This window comes from Lemur catta, chromosome 7 (assembly GCF_020740605.2).
Source record: "Lemur catta isolate mLemCat1 chromosome 7, mLemCat1.pri, whole genome shotgun sequence".
Taxonomy (NCBI): Eukaryota; Metazoa; Chordata; class Mammalia; order Primates; family Lemuridae; genus Lemur; species Lemur catta.
The window spans coordinates 63,762,452-63,786,259 of record NC_059134.1 but is presented as its reverse complement, the minus strand read 5'-3'; the positions used below and the strand labels follow the sequence as shown (position 1 = coordinate 63,786,259).

At 37.4% G+C, this 23,808-nt stretch overlaps 1 protein-coding gene, 1 long non-coding RNA gene and 2 pseudogenes across 3 annotated transcripts; 2 read left to right on the top strand and 2 right to left on the bottom strand.

Annotated features, from left to right (window-relative positions):
• The first annotated feature begins 1,484 nt into the window (after nt 1–1,484).
• LOC123642068 lies at nt 1,485–2,225 on the top strand (annotated as a pseudogene).
• A 4,341-nt stretch (nt 2,226–6,566) lies between these two features.
• On the top strand, nt 6,567–8,666 carry LOC123642395. The gene is made up of 3 exons (XR_006736446.1): nt 6,567–6,606; nt 7,770–7,776; nt 8,572–8,666. It is a non-coding gene; the product is annotated as an uncharacterized LOC123642395 (long non-coding RNA).
• Nucleotides 7,116–8,727, bottom strand: LOC123642394 (annotated as a pseudogene). Its single transcript, XR_006736445.1, has 2 exons — nt 8,297–8,727; nt 7,116–7,976 (listed from the first exon to the last, which is right to left on the bottom strand). The product of XR_006736445.1 is annotated as an ADP-ribosylation factor-like protein 5A (transcript).
• Nucleotides 8,728–10,876: 2,149 nt separating this feature from the next.
• Nucleotides 10,877–11,933, bottom strand: LOC123642067 (olfactory receptor 481-like). Its single transcript, XM_045556993.1, has one exon. It carries the CDS (start codon nt 11,828–11,830, stop codon nt 10,877–10,879), a length of 954 nt encoding a protein of 317 aa, XP_045412949.1. The 5' UTR covers nt 11,831–11,933.
• Between the last annotated feature and the right edge of the window lie 11,875 nt (nt 11,934–23,808).

Below are 23,808 nucleotides of genomic sequence, written 5' to 3'. Positions count from 1 at the left end.
CTACCACATTTTTTCTCTCTTTTGTCCTTAATGTTTCAGACATATATTCTTAGCTTTTTGCCAACAGAACCATAAGAAATTAATCATTTAATTCATTTGTTCTTTTATACATTCAAAAATTATAATATATCGAGTGACTCATATTGCAAGCACTGTCTAGGCTACTGGAGATGTATGTGACAAACAGCCAGAGATGTCTGCCCTCATGAAATTTCTCTTCTACCATAGCGTTCAGACAATATAACTAACAAGTAAATGATACAGATTATTATTAATAGAGAGGTATGAGTGCCATGGAGAAAGAAAAAGTAGAGGAGTGCATGGAAGGTTGCTATGCCAGAGGCAGGAAGTGGTCACTGCAGGTGTCACTGGGAACATAACATCTGAGCAATGATGGCAGGAGGTGAGGACGGTTCATGTCGAATATGGTGATACCTGCGAACAGCTGTACGAGTCTAAACTTCCCCTCGCAGGCATGTAATTTACGTTTGAGGTTTCTGTTCCAACAATGGCAGGGTTGGTCATTTTAATCAATTCCCTGGTGGGCATAACTAACATAAATGATGAAGTGTTAGACATATTTTAATTATCACTTCAGAGCTTACAGGATAATAAGGAATTGCCTCACCAGAAAGTGTGAAAACCCAGAGAAGTAGACCTAACACTCAAAAATGCTTTTGCCAAGGGAGAATTTGACAAGTGAGAAGAAAGTGTTACCAGTATGTGCTGTGGATTTAGTGTTCTTTTAGGTTGAGAGGGGCACAAGTCAAAGGCTAGGGCACATCCAGCACAGAAGTCTGATCACATATTTCCTTGGGATAAGGGGAAACCTGAAGTAACCCAGCCTGGCACAGATTAGCAGCCCTGGAGGTCTAGGGATCTCAAGCCTTGAACTTGGATGTGATGGTTAAGGACAGGTGAATTGAATAAGCAAGCAAACAATCCAAGCCTCTATTATTCCTACCAATAATTATTCAAATATAATAGCCAGCATACGGTGAAAAATAATGACTGTCACAAAACGAATAAGATACCAAAATGGGAGCCAGCTGGAATAGGAGACAATAGAAACAGAACCATTAAGATTTAAGATATGGGAATTAATAGACACAGATCATACTATTACTTTCATTAAAAAGACAAAAGATAATTTGAAAATATATACAGTCACAGGAAAGAAAAAACACTAAATAGTACACAGACAACCACATAGAACCTCATAACTGACGAATTCACCATGCCTGAAGAGGTACACTGGGCATTTATCTTGGTGAGCGCAGCCCTCAGAGATCTTCACATGGGATCCCGGATGACAGCACAGACAGAGGCACCAACCTCTGTATAAGCTTTGTGACCCTCATTGGAACCAATTTCTTTTATAACAGGTACAGTTCCTGGCTTCCTGCAAGCATTCTTTCCAGTTATAACAATCATTGCACTCAGAGAAGCATGATGTACAAAACAGAACATAATTTATAAATTATATTGACATGGACTATTCACCTTCTGTCATACTCAACATGCTTGTAAACTTCCTGGTTAATAGAAATACACCTACCTTGGATGCACCATCCAGCTTGGTTCAACTGCTTTCTTTAGGACAGCTGAATGCTTCCTCTAGCTACCATGGCATATGACCGCTTTGTGGCAATCTGCAACCTGCTGCTTTACTCAGCCAAAATGTCCACACAAGTCTGTGTCCAGTTACTCATAGTGGCTTACACAGGTAGTTTTCTTAACCTCCTTTACCTTTTCCTTCTTTTCTTTATTCTTCTGTGGACCAAATAGAATCAATCATTTCTTCTGTGATTTTGCTTCTTTAATTAGACTCTCCTGTTTTGATACCAGTGTCCCTGCAGCTGTTCCCTTGTTTTCTGCTGGCTCCGTCATTGTGGTCACTGTGTTTGTCATAGCCGTCTCCTACATCTACATTCTTATCACCATCCTGAAGATGCGCTCCACTGAGGGGGCCACAGGCCTTCTCCACCTGCACCTCCCACCCCACTGCGGTCACTCTGTTCTATGGGACCGTTACATTCATTTATGTGATGCCCAAGTCCAGCTACTTGACTGACCAGAACAAGGTGGTGTCTGTGTTCTACACAGTGATGATCCCTATGTTGAACCCCACCCCATCTACAGTCTCTGGAAGAAGAAGATTAATGGGCTCTGAAGAGAGAGCTTGGAAGAAAAATATTTTCTTAATGACACCTGTTATCTTATAGGATTTGATACAATAATATCCCATAGATATAATAATAAAAGAAAATGATCTTTAGTTAAAATATAGCTGACCATACATCATCAGCCAGTGTGGAGACTTTTTTTAGTAATGGATGTATTCTTAGATATTAAATAGTAAATCAGAGGCCCATAGTGTGTTTCCTCTAATAAAATTAAGTTAAATTTATAATTAGGATAAACTAGATAATCTGTTGAAAATTCTTTTTAAGTTGTATTCGTATATTTCAAAAGTAGTTATTGGCCAAAATTTGATTTGAAGATGTGTGAACTAAAGAGACAAGTCACCTGCTCCCTATGTACCTAACAGACATTGTTGATAGAATGGTAGGAAAAGTTGAGCAAATACTTTTGTTTATAACAGGAAAATATAGTAGTCACATAGCAATAACTGGCCTATAACATTTCCAAAAAGCAACTGGACACAATTACCATTTTCTTTTCTTTTTTTCTTTGAGACAGAGTGTCACTCTGTCACCCCAGGTAGAATGCAGTGGCATCATCTTAGCTCACTGCAACCTCAAACTCCTGGGCTCAAGTGATCCTCCTGCCTCAGCCTCTCGAGTAGCTGGGACTACCGGCATGCACCATGACATCCAGCTAATTTTTCTATTTTTTTAGTAGAGAGGTGTCTCACTGTTGCTGACAGTGGTCTCAAACTCCTGAGCTCAAGGGATCCTCCCACCTCAGCCTCCCAGAGTGCTAGGATACAGGCATGAGCCACTGCACCCGGTCCACAATTTTCATTTCTTTCATTGGGGCCCAGTGTTACTCCCTGATACGCTGCTCTGTGGCTATTAGCTCTGCCTTCTGGCCTTTGATTCCATCCTCTGGATCATCCTTCCTTTTCTGGAAAAATGTTGCCCATGTTATAGCTGAGTAGTTTTCTTGGCCTATTTCCTGGCCATTGTAGGCTAAGAGTCCACGGACCTTTCACTTTGCACTGTCCCTGTCCCTTTCAGTATAAGCTGATGTATTTTCTTTAAAAACATCGTGAGAATCATCAGAGAAATGCAAATAAATCTCCATGAGGTACTACTTGACACCCACTTGTATGGTTAGAATCAAAAAGTAAGACAATAAAAAGTGTTGTTGAGAATGTGGAAAACCGGAGCCCTCTCACACTGCTGGAGGAAATGTAAAATGGTGTAATCATTTTAAAAATAGTCTTGCAGTTTCTTGAATGATTAAAAATAGAGTTACTGTATGATCCAGCAATTCCACTTCTACATAGATACCCAAGAGAATAAAAACATATGTAAACACAAAAATATTTTCCTCACTGTTCCTCAGTCACTCACTGCCTACTACAGTTGAACAGAGAAGTATTTTAGCTCACAGAATAAATCAGGGTTGGACATATAAATTAGAGAGTGAACAATATTGAAGTAGTATTTAAATTGATGAAATTGCATGAGACCCGTAAGTGGCTGTAAACATAAGGATATATTGGATAAACTATGGGATAGCTCATCATTTAAAGGTCTGGTAGAGTTTCAATCTGCAGCAAAGATGAACATAAATGGACCAGACACGTGGGAAGAAGCCCAAACCAGGAATGTAAGTTTGTAGAATACAAAAAAGGAAAGTGATTCAGGACGAGAGAGTGTGGGCACTTGTTTGATACTTCTGATATTTGGCAATGTGGTTACTGTAGACAATTCAGCAAGAGCAGTTTCAGAGTGGGGAAGTTGAAGCCAGATGGGCATGTACTTGATATGTAACTGGTAGGTGAAAAATAATTTCAGCAAATGGGTAGGCAGGAAAGTGGGAGGACATTTCAGGAGCCATGAGTAAGTCACCTTCACTGGGTCATTTTGCTAAGTAAATGTAGGAGAACAGAAGATGATAATGTTGGAAAACAGTTATGGATATGCTGGAGAATTCTCTACAAGTCAGTCTAACAAATTTAGACTTGAATAATTTAGACTTAAACTGCATTACATTCAATATGTGTCTATAATTTATTGATTGTAAAATCAAGTTATAAACTATATATTTATATTTGTAGTATGGTTTTAATTTTGTAAAAATAAAAGTCTGTCCTTCCAAAAAATGTTTGAGAAAATAAATGTCAAGGTGTTAGCAATAGATATTTGTAGGAGGGGAAGAGCCAGGGAAGTACCCAAACCTCAGTGTCCTGTGCCAGTGTTTCCCAGAAGCCACAGGAAAGGGAGGCTGTTCATAGAGTCCATATAGGTCAGTCTCCTGGGATTTCATCGAGGTGGAAATGGGTAGAAAGTGGATCTGGGAAGACAAACAGGAGATATCTAGCACTCTCGGGTTTTAAGGTTTTTTTCCTATTCTTATTGTCTTGTGTGTCTATGTATTTTTAAAATTTACATAAAAACTTGAATTCCTTTAGTAATGCTAAAAATGTTTTTGAGTTGTAAAACTAAAGAAGAAGGTAGCAGGAATAACATTTCTGCATCTATTGCAGGAGTTCCACTGGGACTATATGCACCAAAATTTAAGTAGTGGCAGAAGTAGCCCTGCAAATGGGAAGGAGGTATAATACTGGAATGCCATTACACTGTGTTGCAGGCATTTCCTTGCGATAAACTAACCTTGGCAAAGAAGTGTGCAGCCATAATTTCACTGCAGTTAGGACACTGGAAGAAGTATCCTCATTCAGATATCTCTTTCTACCTGAACACTTACTATACAACTACTTCAACATACTGCAAAGCATTTACTCAAAATTGAGTATCAGAATAGAAAATAAGCTATAATTGATTCACATGTGCAAATCATTAAACATGTTTCAGTTGATTGCGAGGTTACGTGAGAAAATATAAAATGTGCAGGAAGTGACTCTGATCACACCTTATTCCTCCCATGCAGGTATTTCTACAACAGCAAGTTTGTCTCAGTGGTTTTGAGGCTTTCAGAAGTGAGATGTGGCAGTGACCTTAAATAAATTTCTTAGCCTTTTCAAGTCTCAATTTTTTTAATTCAAAACTGGATATTATATTTATGCCAATTTCACAGGATTGTGAGGATTAATGATGTGAAGATAATATTACATATGTGTATGCACCTGTGTGTAAAACATTCATAAGAGTTTAATAAAGTGAATGAATGTAAATCAAGACTCCAAAATTGGCCAGGTGGGGTGGCTCATGCCTGTAATTCTAGCACTCTGGGAGGCCGAGACAGGAGTATTGCTTGAGCTCAGGGGTTTGAGACCAGCCTGAGCAAGAGTGAGGCCCAGTCTCTACCAAAAATAGAAAAATTAGTCAAGCATCGACGTTTGCCTGTAGTTCCAGCTACTCAGGAAGCTGAGACAGGAGGATGGCTTAAGTCCAGGAGCTGGAGGTTGCAGTCAGGTAAGATGCTAAAATGATGCTACTGCAGTCTACCCAAGGCAACAGAGACACTATCTCAACATAAATAAATAAATAAATAAAGGAACTGAACCTCCTTCCTCACTCCCCCCTTCTTATTAAAAACAAAACAAAAAAAAAGAACACTAAATTAAACCCAAATAAATAAAGAAAAACTAATAAAAATGAATAAAAATTTAAGAAATAGAAAATTGGTATACAACACAGAAAAGCATAAATCAAAAATTTTATTCTTTGAAATGCTAATAAAATTGATATACCTCTAATATTCTAATAAGACCTAATACAAATACAGAAATTACAACATCAGGAGTGAAATGATGACATTACAGATCTTACTGAAAATAAAAAATAAGAAGGTATGATTTTGAAATAGAAGTGATCTGGTAAACTATTTTTAAGAACACCTTACCAAAAATGACATAAAAAGAAATTGAAAAACTGAATATGCCTTTACCCATTAAAGAAAATAACTGTTACAGTGACTTTTACACAAAAGTGGAAGGCACAAATGGCTTCAATGTTAATTTCATACAACTATTTAGGACATAAATATCACCAATCCTGTAAAAAGTTCTTCTGAGAAAAGATAACAAAGAAATCCTTTTCAAGTCATTTTTATATTTTTATAGCCCAACCCGAAAATTTCGTTTCAAGAGTGGAAAATGACAGGTAAAACTTTCTCATGAACATAGATGCAAACATCCTAAAGAAAACATTAATAAAAGAAATTCAATGATAATAAAGTGGATTAAAAAGCAACCCAAGTTGGATTTATTGCAGGAATTCTAGATTGATTTAATAATTAACATATGAACATTAATCAAAGTGGGGCTTTCATCTCTGAATTAAGTAATAGAATTATGTAAAAAAATACCTTTGATCACATCATAACAAGAAAAACCTAGGCAAAATAAAAATCACATTTATGTATGCAATGAACCAAGGATAGGGGATTCATGGAAACTTTGATGAGCTCATATCTACATAAGTGAGCAGTCTGCATACCTGAGAGCAGGTGAGTACTTTGGCCTGCCACACACTGGGAGACTGAAGGAGTGAGGAGGAATCAGGCAGTTCTTGGATGACACTGCAGATTGCCTGGACAGGTAGAAATTCAGAAGAAATGCAAATACAAGAAAAAATCATTTCACCTAACAATAGCCTCCAAGAAATTTACCTAGAAATGAGCAGCAGAGGAAGAGCTGGTACAAAGAGAGAAATTGCATAGTCCCACACATTCTCCCAGTAAGTAGATTTGTGGGCCTTGCCTGTGTTGAATTCATTGGTAATTAAAAAAAAAAAAAACCTGAAGTTTCATCCCAAGCCTGAATTTCAAAAGTATAAAGCTTTTAGGACAAAACATGAGAGAATATTATTGTGACCTTGGATTAGGAAAAGATTTCTTGAAGTTGTCATCAAAACATTAAACATTAAAGAAAAGATTGTTAAATTAGATTTCCTTAAAATTAAAAACTTTTGTTCATCAGAAAATACAATTAAGATTGTGACAAGACAAACTTCAGAATGGGAGTATACCTTTATTTATTTATTGTTTTTTTCAAGCTTTTTCCTTTTCCCTTTTTTTTTTAAGAGCAGCTCAATGATTTTGGGAGTTGGTTAATACAATACAGAGAACATAAGGGTAGAGTACAAAATGGCACTTAACACCAATGCCAGTACTTATCATGGTTATAACTAAGGGTATTATTAATTTTTGTATTATTTGCTTTTCTTTAGAACATAAATCAAAGCCATTAACTTGAACGTGAGGTATATACACAATATATACACAACCTTATACAAAATACTTTTCATAAGTAACATTACATTTTAAAATTTTGGAAACTGAATATCTGTGCTGATTTGTATTTTGACTTAATGGAACAAGAAGAGAACATTCGACTAGGGAGGGTTACACTGATAAAAAAGCTTTTAAAGTTCCAAATGTCTTCCTCTCCCTTTTACTTACCACTGGCTACACAATGTCCTGAGAGGATTCATTATGAGAAAAATGTCAATCACAGCTTTAATAACTTACTTTGGAAGGAACTAATGAGAAAGCAAATTGGAAGGTGAGACTTCATCTTTGATTTCAAATAAGTGGTCTTAATTTTTCTTCTTATAGAAAAAGTTTAAATCAGTTTATTATAAATATATCTAAATCATTAATTTTTGCAGCTTTCAGGTAAAGTCCAGCACTTCGTTTATACAAAGTCTATGAGAAGAGGTCAGTAGAGACCATCTCATCTTAAGTCGTGACATCATCCATTCAAGCCCTTGGCACAATCCTTCGCCAGTAGGAGCACAGCATGCCTGGATGTGCCACTGGTGATCTTTCATAGAAGTTAGCTTCAAAAACTGGGAGATTTGTTCCAGTTATGCATTCTTTTTTTTTTTTTTTGAGACAGAGTCTCACTTTGTTGCCTGGGCTAGAGTGAGTGCGGTGGCATCGGCCTAGCTCACAGCAACCTCAGACTCCTGGACTCAAGCGATCCTACTGCCTCAGCCTCCCAAGTAGCTGGGACTACAGGCACGCGCCACCATGCCCAGCTCATTTTTTTCTATATATATTTTTAGTTGGCCAGATAATTTCTTTCTATTTTTAATAGAGACGGGGTCTTGCTTAGGCTGGTCTCGAACTCCTGACCTTGAGCAATCCACCCGCCTCGGCCTCCCAGAGGGCTAGGATTACAGGCGTGAGCCACCATGCCCAGCCCAGTCATGCATTCTTTAACATCTTGTTTATTAGCAAAAATCAGCAATCCAGCTTTCCTTAGGTCCTCATGTGCTAACATTTTATAGAGTTCTTTAGTTACAGAAATCCTCTCTCTGTCTGTACTGTCCACAACAACTGTTACAAACTCTGTGTTAGTATAGTAAGTGTTCCAGGAAGAACGAAGAGATTCTTGGCCACCAATATCCCACATTAGGAAACGTGTATTATTAATCATTACCTCTTCTGCATTACTTCCTATTGCAGGGGATGTATGCACAAATTCATTCACAGAAAACTGGTAAAGTATAGTTTTCCCTGCATTATCCAGCCCGACAATGATGACTTTATGCTCCTGGTGAATGAACAGTCTCCATATCCTGGTGAAGGGAATTCCCATTCTAGGCCGGCGGACCCCCTCACTCCAGCCACCCGGGCCGCCTGGCCTCCCCTGGCTCAGGCTGAGGGGAGGAGAGGGTCGCGCTGGAGCCTCCGCCTCTACTGCTACTCCCACGCTGGCCGCCGGCCGCTTCCAGGGAACCCGAGGGGGGCCGAAGCCCAGGCCGCCCTGCCGCGCGCGAGGCCCCGCCGCTGCCGCCCGCGAGGCCCCGCCGCTGCCGCCGCGGACTGGCCTGGCTCGCGGTCATCGCCGCCATGTTGTCTGCAAAGAGCCTCGCGGGCCACCGTCCCCCGCCGGCTCCTCTCAGGCGGCAGCAGTGGAGGGAGTATACCTTTAAAATACACAAATCTGACAAAGGCCTCATGACAGATTGTAATAAGAACAAATCTATAAAAAAAGTGCAATCTAAGAATAAAACTGGCAAAAGACCTGAAAAGACATTACACACAAGAGGATATACAAATGGCTGATAGATGCATTTATTAAAATGTTCAATATAAGAGGTCCAAAGTAATGAGACTGAACACTGCCTGATTACTTCATTGTAAGAACTGGTGTCTATCCGTGAATTCTATGGTGTCATCCTTTCAAAAACTGTGGACAAAAATTTCATCGACCAGAGTGCTGTCAAGGACTTCTTTCTTTCTTTCTTTCTTTTTTTTATTTCAGCTTACTATGGGGGTACAAAAGTTTAGGTATGTATATTGCCCGTGCCCCTCCCCCCCCAAGTCCGAGCTTCAAGCGTGTCCATTCCCCAGACAGTGCGCATCGTGCTCATTATGTAGATATACACCCATCCCCTCCCCCCACATCTGCCCAACACCCAATTGGTGTTATTCCGAAATGTGCACTTAGGTGATGATTAGGGAAACCAGTTTGCTGGTGAGTACATGTGGTGCTTATTTTTCCATTCTTGGGATACTTCACTTAGTAGAATGGGTTCCGACTCTTTCCAGGAGAACATAAGGGATTCTATATCACCATTATTTCTTATAGCTGAGTAATACTCCATGGTATACATATACCACATTTTACTAATCCACTCATGTATTGATGGGCATTTGGGTTGTTTCCACATCCACTGCTGGTGCAAACTAGTGCAACCCCTGTGGAAAGCAATATGGAGATACCTTAAACAGATACAAGTAGACCTACCATTTGATCCAGCAATCCCATTATTGGGCATGTACCCAAAAGAACAAAAGACATTCTATAACAAAGACATTTGCACCCGAATGTTTATAGCAGCACAAGGACTTCTTTAAACTAGTTCTTTCCATAGGTTATCTTTGTATCCCTGACTGTCTGCAAAGAGTTATGCTTTCACCAATTTATATACCAGGACCATTGAATTTGGTACCTAAAATGAAGAAGTGACAGAAGTAGTGGCAATGAACACCTTCTTGAGAGATATTACAAAGAAGGATGGCAGCTGTATTTCAGGCCTGCATCAGCCTGGGTGTCTCAGTCAATAATTTTTATGCCGTGGAGATATCAACTGGCTAGCTGAAAGCAAGCTGCACTGTGCCCAGCCGCCTCCCCACCAGCACCGCTTGGGAGACTTTCCTACTATTCAAAGGCTTGTCTGATAAACCCTCACAGTTCCTTCTGTGCCACCTGGATTGAGCCTCCTGGTGGCAAAATTGTGAAACAGATTCTTTTGATTTAGTTTATAGTAGATGGGAATAAAGTTTTCTAAGATGCCAGCATCACTATTTCCAAAGATTATGATAATCTTGTGTAAAAGAGGCCAAGTCTTCCAGAGAACGTGACCTAGGATGTCAGCACTAACATCAATTGGATTTCCACTGAATACATGATGCTTTCCAAGATGGTAATTTATGACATTTAAAAAAATATATAATACTTAACTGAAGAAGAAAACACAATCTCTAATTGTAGATGCCCTACATAATGACAAGAGGAGAGAAAAACTGGAACTATATCATCCAGGTATCCTAACTCTAGAATATACACATTTAATTTAAATGCAGTAGCTTTTCATAAAAATGATATATTTTGTTTTGTGACTCTATAAAATTATAAAGTGGACATTAATGAACATACTGGTATTGTAAGTTTAAGATAGTTCTTCACATAAAACAAGGCTAATAGACAACTTAAACATCCACCACATATGTTCCTAAAACTATTGTTTTACAATTTCTGTACTCACACTGGATTTCTTTCAAATGAGGAATGTATTCTCACTATCAATTTTCTCATGGCCTCTTTCACCTCCTTGTTCCTCAGACTGTAGATCAGAGGGTTCAGCATGGGGATTATTACTGTGTAGAACACAGACATCACTTTAGTATGATCAGCTGAGTGGCTTGACTTTGGTATAACATAAACGAATGTAACTGTCCCATAAAACAGAGTGACTGCAGTGAGGTGGGAGGTGCAGGTGGAGAAAGCCTTGTGCCTTCCCTCAGTGGAGCACATCTTCAGGATTGAGTGGAGGATGTACAGATATGAAACAATTATGATAAACAGTGTGATTACAATGATTGACCCAGCTGAGACAGCAGGAGATATTTCAGCAACATAAATATGGGTACAAGAAAGCTTCACCAGTGGTGGGAGGTCACAGAAGAAATGGTTGATTTTGTTTGGTCCACAGAAAGTCAAGCTCAGTAAGCAGCCAGTAAATGATGAAGAGTTCACACACCCACCCACATAGGAAGCAATCAACAAAATGATGCAGACCCTAGGAGACATGTGTGTGGAGTAGAGAAGTGGGGAGCAGATGGCCACATAGCGATCATAGGCCATGGTGGCCAGCAGGAAGCACTCTGCTGTCCCAAAGACAACATCAGAGCCAAGCTGGGCTATGCAGGCAGCAACAGGGATAGCAGTTCTCTCCCTCAGGAAACTCACAATCATGATAGGTGTGACTGATGTGGAATAGCCGATGTCCACAAAGGCCAAATGGCTGAGGAAGAGGTACATAGGGGTGTGAAGCTGAGGGCTTCTTCGGATTAACATGATTATGCTGATATTGCCCAATATGGTAACAATGTAGATTCCTAGAAAGACCACAAAGAATACTGAACAAAGAGTAGGATCTTCTGTTAACCCCAAAATAATGAACTCTGTCACCATTGTGCCATTTCCAGTCTCCATCTTTCTTGGAATGGTGCCTATTGAAATAAAACCCAGTGGATGTCAGACTAAATTAAATGTTCTCATAATGAGTATATTTATTTCAACATTCACCCTAATAAAAATCAAAATGTAGGTACCACTTTTGTCTAATGCTTACACTTCACAAAATGTTTCTAAGCATGTTATATTAAGCATGATTTGAGTATATTAATGTCCATTATCCTAAAGTCATGGATTTAAAGTTTCCAATGACTCAGGTCAGAACATAGCTAGCACTCAGACTAAGTTATTTGATCAACTCAGGTTGCTAAATGACACAGTGATGATGTCTTGAGAACCTGATGGGAACAAGAATTTTGAAAGTAACTGAATTTATGCTACTGTTTAGCACTATCCAATTTGTCTCTTGCCCAGCCTCCTTGCAGTTAGGTAAGACTGTGAACAGTACATGCCAACGGGCTATGACAGGAAATGTGTCTCTCTTCAGGATCAAATTAAATGGCCAGTGAGCAACTCTCTCTTCTTCCACAGCCATGCATTTTATATGACACAACTATAATATTGCGCTGCCTCCCACCAGCCTGGGTTTTGAGTGAATATGGACAGCAGAGTATGTACTGAAAATATATTGGAAGTGAGAATTAAATCTATGTTGTGTTAGACCACATTGAGTTTCCAAGATTAATTTGTCAGAACAGTGTAACAGCATCTAATCTGGTTAATGTAATTACAGAGGAGATGTAAATGGAAGCTGCATGTAGAGTTTAATCCTGAGAGCAACATGAGAAATAAATCCACTTTGGGTCATTAATTGTACTTTAGGTAATGTACAGTCCTAATAAAAAGAAACACTTTTTGTAATAATATATTAAAGTGATATCCATTGAAATATGTTTAAAAAGTTAAATGTTTGTATTATGCCAGCCATATTAGAGCAACAGAGTAATATATAAATAGAAGGAAATTAACAAGTCAGTGCATTTAACAAAAAATTAATGAGTAGGTTTAATCATGACAATGCAAAAAATAAAAACATGAAAGTGTATTTCCATCTTAAGCAATCTATGAATGTGGAATATATTAAAACATTCTCAGCAAAACACTTGGATAAACTGCTAGTTTAGATATATTAAAAGAATTCACAGAATGCAGACGTGAGCTTTCATGTAATAAAGAAACTCTCCACTAACCAAAAATAACGTAAGAGTTGATAATCACAAAATAAGCTGAGGTAGAAGGGCAACTTTCTAGAGGCATTTGCCAAACTCTACAGCTAAGGACCTTATGTTGTAATAGCTGTGAAGATACTGAAGGTAATGGTTTGGGACCGTGCAAGTTGGTAAGTTGAGACTGAGACTCCCATGCCCTCCACCCACGTGTCTACTCATAATGCAGGAATCCTTGCCTTCAACCTCAGTGAAACGTCAGCCTTTAAAATATCCTTTTACTAGCTAGGGGAGGTGAGAAAGAAAATTTTACATCTCAGCCTTGTCCTTGGGAAAGAGAAAAGAACCCATAAATCTCCTTTCCTAAGACTTAATTATAATTGGTCTGTTGTGATTTCAATTTACATTTGGAATTTCAATTTAGATTTCTTGTTTAGTCTAAAACTCCCAATTCTGAATTATCATAAATTAGTCATGTGTTGGTAATAATATAGGATATATTACTATAATATATTGATATTATAAATATATTGATATTATAAAATGATATATTAAAGATATATCTGTGATAGCTTAATGATGACTACAACGTTTGTTCTACTACTCCCACTGAAGGAGGCATCTAATTACCCTCCACTTGGATTTAAGTAGGACTTTGTGACTTGCTTCCAAAGCAGAAGTGATATTCTGAGATTTCTGAGGCTAGGTCATAAGAAGCCATGGAGCTTCCCTTTGGGATTCCTAGAACACTCAATGCTTGGTACCATCTCTCTGGGGACATGGCTGCCATGCTGTGAGATGGCTTAGGCCTCTCACTTCTCACAATGTGTGGTTGCCCACAATGTCAGTTGACAGCTACAACTGAGCTCCCTGTGGATATCTCCCCATCAACGACTAGCCCAGCCCAGGCATGAGAGTGGAGATCCCATCTGGGAAGTGGATCCTGCAGTCACAGTTGCCCCAGGTGATGCCACATGGATCATTGCCAAACCTAGATGACTCCTTCTCAACTCCCTGATTCATAAAATTATGAAGAATAAATAAAATGGCTCTTTAAAACCATGGTTTGGTGTAGTTTATCAGCAATAGATAACCAAACATTGCCTAAAAGAGCAAATGCCAATCCTATCTGGATAGACACCTTTAATACAGCTTCCAAAAAATCACACACTGATAAAGGCACACCAAAGGTGAATGCACAGTCCAAAATTACCACATACAAGAAGAAATGAGCCACCATGAGCAAGAGTTAGCACAAATAAGAAATGGAGAATTAATCCCTAAGATGCCAGATGGTAGAATTATCTAAAACAGAATACAAAATGATTATATTTAAAATGATTAAAGAAATAAAATATAATATTAAAAATCAGAGGATGGATCAAGATACTGTATTTTAAAAAGCAAATTTTATAAAAGAACGAAAAAGAACTACTAGAAATGAAAAACATTGTCATTTATTGAAACTGAAGAAATAGGTAAGTAGAAGATTAGATACAGCTAAAAAGAATTGTAACCTGGAAACAGACGTAAAGGTGTTTTTGAGAAAATAATTTATTTTTAGAAGCAAAAATAATTGAATAAGTGAAAGAGACATTAAGATAAAAAATTGAATGAGAGGGCCCATTTTCACATTGAATGTGGGTTCCAGAAGAGAAAATTTAGAAAAAAATAGAGTACAGGCAGTTTTGGAAATAGAGAATGGCTGAAAAAGCACAAATAATAACAATTACAGTAAATGAAGACATATTATTAATATAGTAAAACTGAAATAATACAAGACAAAGAAAACACACTTAAGTTTGCTAATAATAATATATAATTACCTATGAAGGCAGGACAATTAGACTAACAGCAAGCTCTGCATCAATAACAATAGAAGCCAAAAGACACTGAAGTAATAAAGTAATAAATCACAAGTTAAAAGACTTGAGAGAAAATAATGAATAATGACCAGCAAGATAAGCTGAAGCAGAACTGCAATCATCTAGAGACATTTGCCAATCTGTAATCCAGCATGAGGAGAATAGATACAAAGAAAAAATGGCAATATTTACCACAAACACAACAGCACTAAAAGAATTTTCTAAAAAAGTAAAGACAGCAGAAAAATGAACCAGAAGGAAGGTCTTTATACGCGAGTAGAATTAGTGTGTAAATATATTGGCAAATATATGGGTAATTATACATAAACACTGAGTGCATAATAATGATAATAACAGTGATTAATTTTGGGGGAAAAATAATGCCAAATGAGACTTCCAGTTTCCAGTCTGGCATGTCAGAAGCTTGTGATTCACCACTCGCTCATAACAAGTAAAATGCTGAGGAAACTGAAAAATCAACAACTCTTCTTTAGATCTGTCAGAGGAGTGAGGTCACAAGCAAACCACTGCCCCCAAAACTGGAGAGACAGGCAGATGTATGGGCAAAAACCACTGCAGGAACCAGTACTTTGGGGGGGGTGGTCGGAAACCTGAAGTGTAACTGATGAATTGCTGGAGGCTCAGTGTGGACAAGTCTGAGAGAGGAAAACTTCAGGGGTTTTAGGGGAGCCCTCAATTGCCTGAGTTTTACCTCCAGGAAACTCCACCAGGTCTTCAAGGTGAATATTGGAGAAAAATTCCCTAAGCCTTCCAACATGAGGAGGGAAAAAATAACTATTGTGAAATATGCCAGAGACTTCTGTTCTTCCTAACAAGGCCTGCCCTCAGAAGAAAGTTATTTTCCCAGAGTCTAAACTGCTTGAGTTATATCAGAGCCTAACCTACCTGGGGGAAGGAAAATACACAACATCAGCCCCCTCCAGCCATCCTGTCCATGGGGGTGGGGGCCACGAAGCACTGGAGAAATTCACAATCCAGGGACGCAGGCTCACCAAACACTGAGACCTAACCGGAAATCTGCAGACACTTCACCACCCGCCACAGTGTACCACTGCATTACTAAAGGCCTTTTTACTGCGGTTACTTTTATCCAGTACTTCATGTATGCTTAAAAAAAATTACATAGTGTAATAAAAGGCACAAAACACAATTTGAAGACACTGATCAAGCATCAAAACTGGACTCATATATGGCTGGAATATTGGAATTATCAGACTGAAAGTTTAATGATCAGCCCGGGACATGTAGCACTGTGGTGCAGGATGCCAATAGTGGGGGAGGTTGCACATGTGTGCAGATGGGGGTGTATGGGAACTCTCTGTACTTCTGTTCAAATTTTCTAGAACCTAAAACTGCTCTGGAGAAATACAGTGTATTAATATTTTAAAATAGTGAAATGAAAATATTAAAAAGTGTTTGAAAAATCAAGGGATAGGAATTTTCAGGATCATCTTTAGATTTCTGTCTAGCACAAAGTTAAAGAATTCTAAGGGTCTTGTTTTGAGAGAAGGCTAAAGATATTTTTGAAATTCTATGTAGTATGTTAAAAGTTTAGGGATGTGTCAGAGGATAGAAATTAAATATATAATTTTCAAACTGTATCAAAAATATAAGGATTTTAAAAATTAATTTAATGCAAAAGAAGTAAAAAAATAGAAATCCATGAGAGTAGATCCAAAGCAAATAAATAGAAAGAACAAAATACAATGGTGGAAATCCAAAAAAATCAGCAATCATAATAAATTCAAGTGCTCTGTCAAAAGATAAACAATGTTCATGTTGCATTTAAAAAATGAATTTTGGCCAGGCGCAGTGGCTCATGCCTGTAATCCTAGCACTCTGGGAGGCCTAGGCGGGTGGATCGCTCGAGCTCAGGAGTTCGAGACCAGCCTGAGCCAGAGTGAGACCCCGTCTCTACTAAAAATAGAAAGAAATGATTTGGACAGCTAAAAATCTATACAGAAAAAATTAGCCAGGCATGGTGGCGCATGCCTATAGTCCCAGCTACTCGGGAGGCTGAGGCAGTAGGGTTGCTTAAGCCCAGGAGTTTGAGGTTGCTGTGAGTTAGGCTGATGCCACGCACTCACTCTAGCCCGGGCAACAAAGCGAGACTCTGTCTCAAAAAAAAAAAAAAAAAAAAAAAGAATTTTATTTATCCTTTGTTGACAAGCGAGATCATGATACCATAAAGGCTCAGAAAGGTGGAAAGTGAAAAGAGGAAAGAGGCAGGCGCAGTGGCTCACACCTACAATCCCTTGAGGTCAGGAGTTGGAGCACAGCCTCAGCAAGAGCAAGACCCCATCTCTACCAAAAAAACAAAAAGCAATAAAAAAAAGGAAAAATTAGCTGGCCCCAGTGGCCTGTGCCTGTAGTCCTAGCTACTCAGGAGGCTGAGGCAGGAGAACCACTTGAGCCCAGGAGTTGAGGGTTGCAGTGAGCTGTGATCATGCCACTGCACTCAAGTCCACGCAACACAGTGACACCCTGTCTCAAAAAACAAAACAAAACAAAAAAACCAACTATCAAATATCAAATAATACTTTCAAAGTACCATCAAATATCAGAATCCTGCCATTTGAGGAAGAAGGTATGTTATTGTTTTCTAGAGGAACTGAATTGACCATGTGTAAGTCCCCTGAATGACCAAATGGAATATTTGCTACTTTTTGAAAGATCATAACATTTAAAACATCTCTTTACAAAATACACAGGTGAGTAACTAGCAGTCCTCTATTCTTAGTCAACCTGACTATGACAAATATGCTTTATGCACTGATGATTAATTCAATGCGATTTGACCAATTTATCACATGAATTAACTTGATATGGTGAAAAAATGCTAAATCTCTAATTTTATTAATTAGTCCCAGGATTGTGTCAGAGGTTTAAAAAACACAAATATGGAATAAATCTTATATTTTTGTATGAAAATATATATATGAAATATCCAAATGAATTCAAAACACAATATGAGTGCCAACCACTATGACATGCGAGGCATGACATACAGCGCTACAATGAAAATAAAATACAATTTCAGCTCAAAGTTCTGGGAATAAATTCCAGGTCTGCCACTTAGTACCCAGGTGATTTGGGAAAGTTACCTAATCCTTCTGAGCCTCATTTTCCTTATTTTTAAAATTGAGATATAGTAATATTTACCTCACATAGCCACTGTGTTAAATGAAATGATTTATGTTAAAACATCTAGCAATGAATGAGTAATCCATAAAGAATCACCTTCAAATAAACAACTATTAGCTTCCACTACAAATGCAAAAGACATTTTTATATCAAGAACAAAGAATGAAAGCTACCTGCTGGTCAAATACAATGACAGACTCCAGGAATCAACTCTGTATGGCAGGGCTTATTTATGCAGGATTTAGGACCATTTGTAATATAAGACCAAAAGTACCTGAGCACCAGACATGTACAGGTTTAACATCCTATGGAAAATGCAATGGGAGAAAATCCAGTCAGATTGAGACAATTAGGTGTGTTTATGTATTCACACACCATTATCCTGGCTGAGATATTCACTAAGATCTCAGGGGTTTCATTAATTCTCTTCATTATTTGTATATAGTTATTACCACTCCATAGATCTAATTAGTTTGGGGGCTGCATTTGGAGCTACATAATTATTCTGAGCTATGGCTGCAATCACCTGTGCCATTTCTGAGGAGCAGCTATGACCAGGTAGCTGGAACTATTTTCTTGGTACTGTCATGTGGTCTACAATTAGTCACACTTTAAAGAGTTGCATTGAAGAGCCATAATGCCGTTCTCCGCATTAAGATGGCCTACATTTCAATTCAGCTTTGGCATTTCCCACTTACATAGTTTTTTTCCCCCCTAAAACCTTGGACTCTTGAGCTAGACAGAGCTCCAGTTATTGAAGATACTTCTTTCTTTCCCCATCCTACGTTTATCTCGGTCCCAGTGCTCCATTTCAAGAAAAGCCAAAGATCTCTTCTTTTTTCCTAATTTCCACACGTTTTTTTAAGAGTGATGTTACTGTTTGTATTGTTCTGAAATTGCTTGTTTTACTCAATAATAGTTTTAAGATGATTCCATGTTGTATCGATCTCCTTCACATTTTGCAATGATATATACTACTCCAAAGTATTTAATTAGTATTTATTTAACTATATTCCTACTACTGCTTCATTGTGCCAGTATTTCTCTTGCATATACTCCAAGAAGTGGAATAACTGGGTTGAAGTTGTTGCACAATTTAAATTCTAATAGATACTGCCAAGTTACCCTTAAAGAAAACCAGCATCATGATGTTTTGTGCTAATAATCTATTAGATGAAATTTTTTATTATTTATTTGACTTACTAGTTTCTGAAAGTCCCACATTATGATTGTAGGGTTTTCAATTTCTCATATTCCTATCAGATTTTGCTTTAAATATTTCAACATAGTGTTATTAGGTATATAAATTGTTAAGACTGCTACAACTTTCTTGTGAATAACAGCTTATATTTTTATAAAAAATTTTCCTCCCCCTTTATAAAATTTTAAAAGTATTTTTGTCAATTTACTTCCCACCATCAATATCTGAAAGTACACATTTCCTCACTCCTTAAACTGTTGGTAGCATCAACCATCTATTGTGACATGATCTAGTTTTGTTTTCTATTTACTATGCCTTTTTGTTGTTCTCTTTCTTATTGTTTTACTATCGATATTTGTTTCAACTGAATTAATTTTCTTTGTACCACTTTTAATCAAATAATATGGAATTTATGCATCTTATTTCCATTCTTCCAATAGTTATAACTCCTAAAGTTTTAAAACTTTGTTTATATTTTCTATTAGCACGTCTTTACCTGTCTCCCTTCCTGCTCTTACTACTTCCCACCTTGTTTACTAAATCATCAGGAAATTTAGTTACAAATTATTAGTTTTGATCAACAATTATTTAGACTGACAAAGTACTTTTACTTGCTCCTCTATTCACTCCTGTCTCTTAAGTTTTGTGTGTCCCTTACGTTCTCTCTCTTTTCATCCAGAAAGATAAGGCTGTGAGCAGTAAAATTTCTGAGTCCTACCATGATATAAAAGTGTCTTTATTTTCACTGCAGCTTGAGTCACATATTATTTGAGTATTGGATTGTATGTATATAATTATTCTCCACCTCACAACCTAGAAGAGTTGCTTCCTTCTCTTCCTACATCCCGTGTTGTTGATGAAAAATCTGAGGTCAATATTTTATTCCTTTGTAGATAATCACTATATAGAAACTTTTAGGATATTCTCTGTAATCTTTTTTTTAAAATTTCATTACATTATTTTAGGGGTAGTGCTTTCTTATCACTCTTTTTACTTCGTACTACTTGGTACTTGGGAAGACCTTTGTCTCTGAGGACCCCTGTCTCTGTTCAGCACTAAAAGTTTTTCTTCAATTAGTTTATGAGGTGTTGTTTCTCCACGCCCACTTCACCATTCTCACTCTTTCTTTTGGGACTCCTGCTAGATACATGTTAGAACTTCTGAATCAATTTTCCATATCTCAACTTTTTTTATCTTTCCATCTCTTACAGTTTTTGTACTACCTCTTGGGTGTATTCCTCAGCTCTGCTTCCCAGCTCACCTCCCTGGGACCATTATAATGTTCAACCCATGTGCTGAGGGTTTGCTTCATTATTTGAACAATAACATTTTTATTTTCCAGTATCTGAAGTTGATCTCTCTATGAACGTATTTTTTTCGTATATCCCTCTGAGTATATTAATCAGAATAAAGACTAGAATAACTATAATTACCTTAACTCTGTTTCCTTTGGAACTAGATCTTCTGGCGATCATTTGATGTTTGTCTTTTATGATGTTGTTTTTTTTCCTCAATCATTAGCTGTTTCTCATAATTTGCTCAACTTTGTACCTCTGATGATCCATTTACCTTTATGTAAATGCTGATAACCTACAGGTCACATTACCTTAAGCAAGCTTCCACATAAATCCACCTTGGGGAGGTCATCTGACATTTTGCCTCTGACTAAAGAATCTAACTGTAAATTCCTCATGCACTGTACATGTACTGACCAATGTATAACCTGCAGACATGAATAGACATATTTATGTTAAGATTAACTGAAGCATGAAGTTCTACTCAATGTCTTGCATGTTGACTTTTTTCAGCCTGTATGATGTAATCTGTAGCTAATGGTCATAACTTCTCTATTGTACCCTCCTCCAATGAAAAGAGGATAACTCCAGTAAGAGGAGTCTCCTCCCTTCTTTTAAATTTTCCTGTAAGAATCTTTCATCTGTGACAGACTCTGGAATACCCCCAACTCTATTTGTTGGTGTGTTTTTCCAGGGTCAATCCTCATATTTGGTTTCAAAAAAACCTATATTAAATTATTTCTTCCTCAGAACCCTCCATTTTGGTTGAAAAGCCATAAACATTTACCATTAGTAATGTTCTCAGCCATCTCCAATGCCCCTGACATAGGGACTGGATGTACTACCAGGTGGAGAGATCTAGGAGTTGGATTTCTGGACCTGTCTGCTTCTCATTCCTCCTGAACGTTGCCAGTCTTGCCTCTTGGGCCCAGATATTCCCTCCCATCTCCCTCCCAAAGGAAAACACTGCAACTGATTCTTGTTTGAAATGAGTTGGAGTGGGAAGGATTAAATTAAATGCTTAACTTCTATTGGGATACCCCAAACAATGACCCTGTTTATTATCATTAAGATTTATGAACCTTATGAATGTTAACAACAACAAAAACAAAACAAAACAAAAACCAAAAAAGTTTCTTAAGTCTTCTGCAGTGGTTGTATAGAGCCTAGAAGAAAGAAACTACCATTTTTATATTCTAGGTACTACTCTTATTTATTGTAGTATCAACTAACACTTGACCTATGAATGGTCATATCAGAGAACCTAGGAGAGCTTAATCACATAGTACATCTACACACACACACCCCCCCACACACCTGCAAGTTCTTGGCAAGTCTCTCCAAGCAGGGACATCTCCAGGCTACCAGGGTATGTGTAGTTTGCACAATCTTTTTCAGTGATTTTAGATGAGAGCCTTTGACTTTTGTGATACTTTTATTTTCATATATATTAATAGTGAATTTTGATTTTCTCATGCTATTCAAGTACATTATTGACAAAGATATGTCCATATGACATTGTTTCCATTCTTCCCAATGACCCAGGCAGCCACTGGAGAATAAGACACATAGAACATTGTGTCAGCCCTTCTGTTTGTTTTGCGCAAGGTTTACCCTCTTTCTATGCCTGGCTTTTGCCTTGAGTTTGCCATCCTATTCTGTTTTCAGTTCTTCAAAGCCCTCCCCATTTAGTTTTCTGGGGTCCTCTCTACCAAGAATAAGAAAGTGACAACATTCTTTTTTTTTTTTTTGAAATAAAACCACTTATATTTATAGCAATGTAGTTTTTTAAATAAACAAAGAATGTTTCAAATGCAAAATCCTTAAAGTATATAAAGCAAATATTACTTAATTATTTTGTGTCAAAATTTATACTACTAACATATTGCTCAGCAATCGCTATTCTCAGAATTTAGCCTTCAGAAATGTACAAAGATACATATACAAGGATGTTTATTGTAGCTTTGTTGCAATAGCCAAAAATCGAAGCAAACTGAAAATCTAACAATGGATGACAGATTTAGTAACTCATGGTATCCATATAACAGAATGCTAAGTAAATGAGTTGCAAAACAATATGTTTAGTTTTATCCCTTTTTAGTAGAATTAAACAAATATACTAAAAAACATTTTCTTTGTATATAGAATGTAACAAGATAAAGATCATGTTAGTCTTTTAGAAGGAGAAACTTCTTTGGTGGTAAAATCTCAATAAGGTAGCACAAGCTGCTTATGTCCCCATGTGGCATGTGCGCCCAGCTGGCACCAATAGTTTATGAATGGCTCTGCATAAGACCTTAGGAGAAACTTGTGATCTAAAAGAAAGAAAAGTTCTCCTAGCGCTTTTATTTCTTGGAGTGCAGTTTTAACATTTGTCCGAAGCATGATATTAGCCATTTCTTTCAAGGCATTGTTACTTATTCTGTTCTGAACCACTAGTAAAATGATCTGCTTCTGAAATTTCCTCTGGCAGTAATTTAACATTATCCATTTGTTGTTACATTTCACTTTCCATAAAAGTCATCATCTGTTAATGTATCAGAAGCTCCTGTATTCCAAGTTTGGCTGCTTTGTTTACTGACATTGTACTAATAGAATGAAGGTCACGCATGTTGGCTAACTGTTAACATTCTTAATTTCCATCTATCTGTGCCCATAGTTTCTTCAATGCCTTGTTTCTTCTTCACCCCTTCCCTCAGTTATGAAGAAATAAGTGCAGATTACATCTTTTTCATAAAACATTTAACCATATTCCTAGCAATAGTAACCTAGAGCATTAATAATGTCATTCATTCAGTCGCACATTCACATAATTCAGAATTATACTGAGTGCCTCTTGTATCTAGACACTGTCCTAGACTTTCATAAATATGTGACAAATAACCAAAGATATCTTTCCTCCTGGAATTTATCTTCTAGTACCTCCAAAGCAGAAATAGAAGGAACTATGATCTAGCATTAACTTAATATGCCAAAAAATCAAAAGAGGTAAGAATAATTCAATAGCCCTGTCAAGCATAGTAATCACCAATTAACTTCAAATCACTTAAACTTTCTCTACCAGCTTCTGGCAAGGAACAGAGATGATAAAGGGAATGTGGTAAAGAGAATGGAGAGGAACAAAATAAGATGGGAGTAGGAATTGTTTGAGACCTTATATGTTTCATTTCTTACTGCTACTTTTATATTTGTCATACTATATGTCTTATATATCTATATATAGAGATCCCATAACTCAATGTTAAAAGTTATTTGGTAAGTTCTATTAATTTTAATGTAATTAAGAGAAATACAATATTTTTTA